Source organism: Drosophila obscura, unplaced genomic scaffold (assembly GCF_018151105.1).
Source record: "Drosophila obscura isolate BZ-5 IFL unplaced genomic scaffold, ASM1815110v1 contig_9, whole genome shotgun sequence".
Classification (NCBI taxonomy): domain Eukaryota; kingdom Metazoa; phylum Arthropoda; class Insecta; order Diptera; family Drosophilidae; genus Drosophila; species Drosophila obscura.
Window position 1 is genome coordinate 1,908,188 of NW_024542883.1, and position 2,092 is coordinate 1,910,279.

General features: G+C 33.8%; 1 protein-coding gene across 1 annotated transcript; it reads left to right on the top strand.

Annotated features, from left to right (window-relative positions):
• The first annotated feature begins 552 nt into the window (after positions 1–552).
• LOC111078309 (CD2 antigen cytoplasmic tail-binding protein 2 homolog) lies at positions 553–1,720 on the top strand. The gene is made up of 3 exons (XM_022372917.2): positions 553–706; positions 766–958; positions 1,012–1,720. Exons 1-3 carry the CDS (start codon positions 561–563, stop codon positions 1,660–1,662), a joined length of 990 nt encoding a protein of 329 aa, XP_022228609.2. The 5' UTR covers positions 553–560; the 3' UTR covers positions 1,663–1,720.
• Positions 1,721–2,092: the final 372 nt, after the last annotated feature.

The following is a 2,092-nucleotide window of genomic DNA, read 5'->3' on the forward strand; positions in this document are numbered from 1 at the left end:
TTCCCACAACTCCCAACATTCCTATGTAAATTCATAACTACATTTTACATTCTACATCCCTGCAAAACTGTTCACTACAGTGTTTTCATGGATGGTAGATGGTGCCAATATGAACAGATGTTCTAAAATTCCCACCGTTCCTCCGGGATGCTCTCAGTGTGAATAGGATTGTCTGGTTTCCCAGCCTAAAATACCTCAACAAATTCCTCAATAATAGCCAGTGGAGCAAAATAACGTAATTCCACTTTTGTTTGCTATTTGCATTGCCCACTGCATATAAATATTCTAACCGCTTATAATTACTCATGGCAGCGGCCGTTCTTTCACCTCTTTATATCGCTTTTTTCGTTTTACTACTACAGGTGCAGCATCTTTGCTGTTCTGTCGCATTCTCTCTCTCTATCTATCGCTCGTGCTCGGATCAGCAGCAGTGTGGAATTGTGGGAATTTTTGAACGTGTATCACACCATATAATTAATTCTTTCTCTTTATTCCAATTCAACCATCATTTTTAGGCATAATAAAATATTTTCCTTCTGCATACGGTCACTTTCTTTTGTATGAATATATTTATTAAACAATTTTCTTTTTTAATACACAGAATGGCAACACGGAGAAAACGTGCATCAAGTGATAACATACACGAAAGAATGAGTAAAAAGCATACTCTTGATTCGGATGAAGAAGACTCTGACCACTACGAACGGTGGGAATAAAATGTCAAGATTATGGTTTATTTATATATTACAACTTTATATCTTACAGTGAATATATGAATGATAGCGACATTGAAGGTGGTGAGGAGGGAATTTCAAAAGTAGAAGACAATGTAAAGGTAACACCTTTTAATATGCGAGAGGAGTTGGAAGAAGGTCACTTTGATAAAGATGGTCACTACCATTGGAATAATGACACGGAAATAAAAGATAATTGGTTGGATAACATCGATTGGGTTAAGGTAAGGACGATTAAATCAGTATATGTTAACATATACATCATTTTATTTAATAGATAGAGAAAGGTGACTCAAAAAATGACGATCAGAGCTTAAATTCATCGGATAGTTCTACAGCACTCCCAGAGAATCCCTTCAATTTGTCAATGACACTAAGACAAATATTGGAATATTTAAAAGAGGACGAAAGTGTTCAACAAGCTTTGAAAAGATTGGGAAATCAGCGTCCTGCGGTAACAACTTTAGAAAGAATAAAACAAAAGAAAGCTGGTATTGTTGATCCGAAAACGCAAGATATTTTGAAACTAACTGAGCTTGCCAATGAAGTACTTATAAAGACTGGAAACATGAATATATATGAGGAAACTTCTGAAAGCATTAAGTTAAAGCTCACAGATTTGCCTAGTACCAGCAAAGCTAAAATTGATAGCGAGGTCGATATGTATTCTGATGATTTCGATTTGAAAGAGTCTCAACTTGTTAAAGCACGTACTAAATTAAATCAATCTTTGACCGATTCGTCTGCAGTTATGTGGGAGTTTAAGTGGACACAAAATAGCGATGAAATTCATGGCCCTTTTGCCACTGATAAGATGTTAAAATGGTCTAAAGAAAAATATTTCAAAAATGGAGTGTATGCTCGAAAATGTGGCGAAAAATCCAACTTTTATTCCAGCAATAGAATAGATTTTGAATTATATTTGTAAATTATCAATATATTGCATGTACGTACATAACTCCACAGAAAGAGTTTTAATTAATGCGAATAATATTTATTCAATATGCACATATGTAAATATTTTGAAAATGTCAATCGGAAATTTTTTGTGAAAACGAAAACCGGATTGAACAATGTCCGATGTTCGATTACGAGCGGTGAGAACCGTTTTCTTGTAAGTTTTGTAAATTTTAGAGAAAGGGGTATGTAGAATTTTTATATAAACGAGAAGGAACTTGGGAGTCGCTTCTGGGGACGCGACTCTACTTATACCCGTACTCAGTCAGTATATACATTTTTGAGCATATGATTTTTTAGAGTTTTAGAATAAAAAAAAAAAATATATAAATAATATATAAAAAAAATGTTACATGTTACATTTTTTTCTACATTGCATTCTACATCTACAATGTATATTC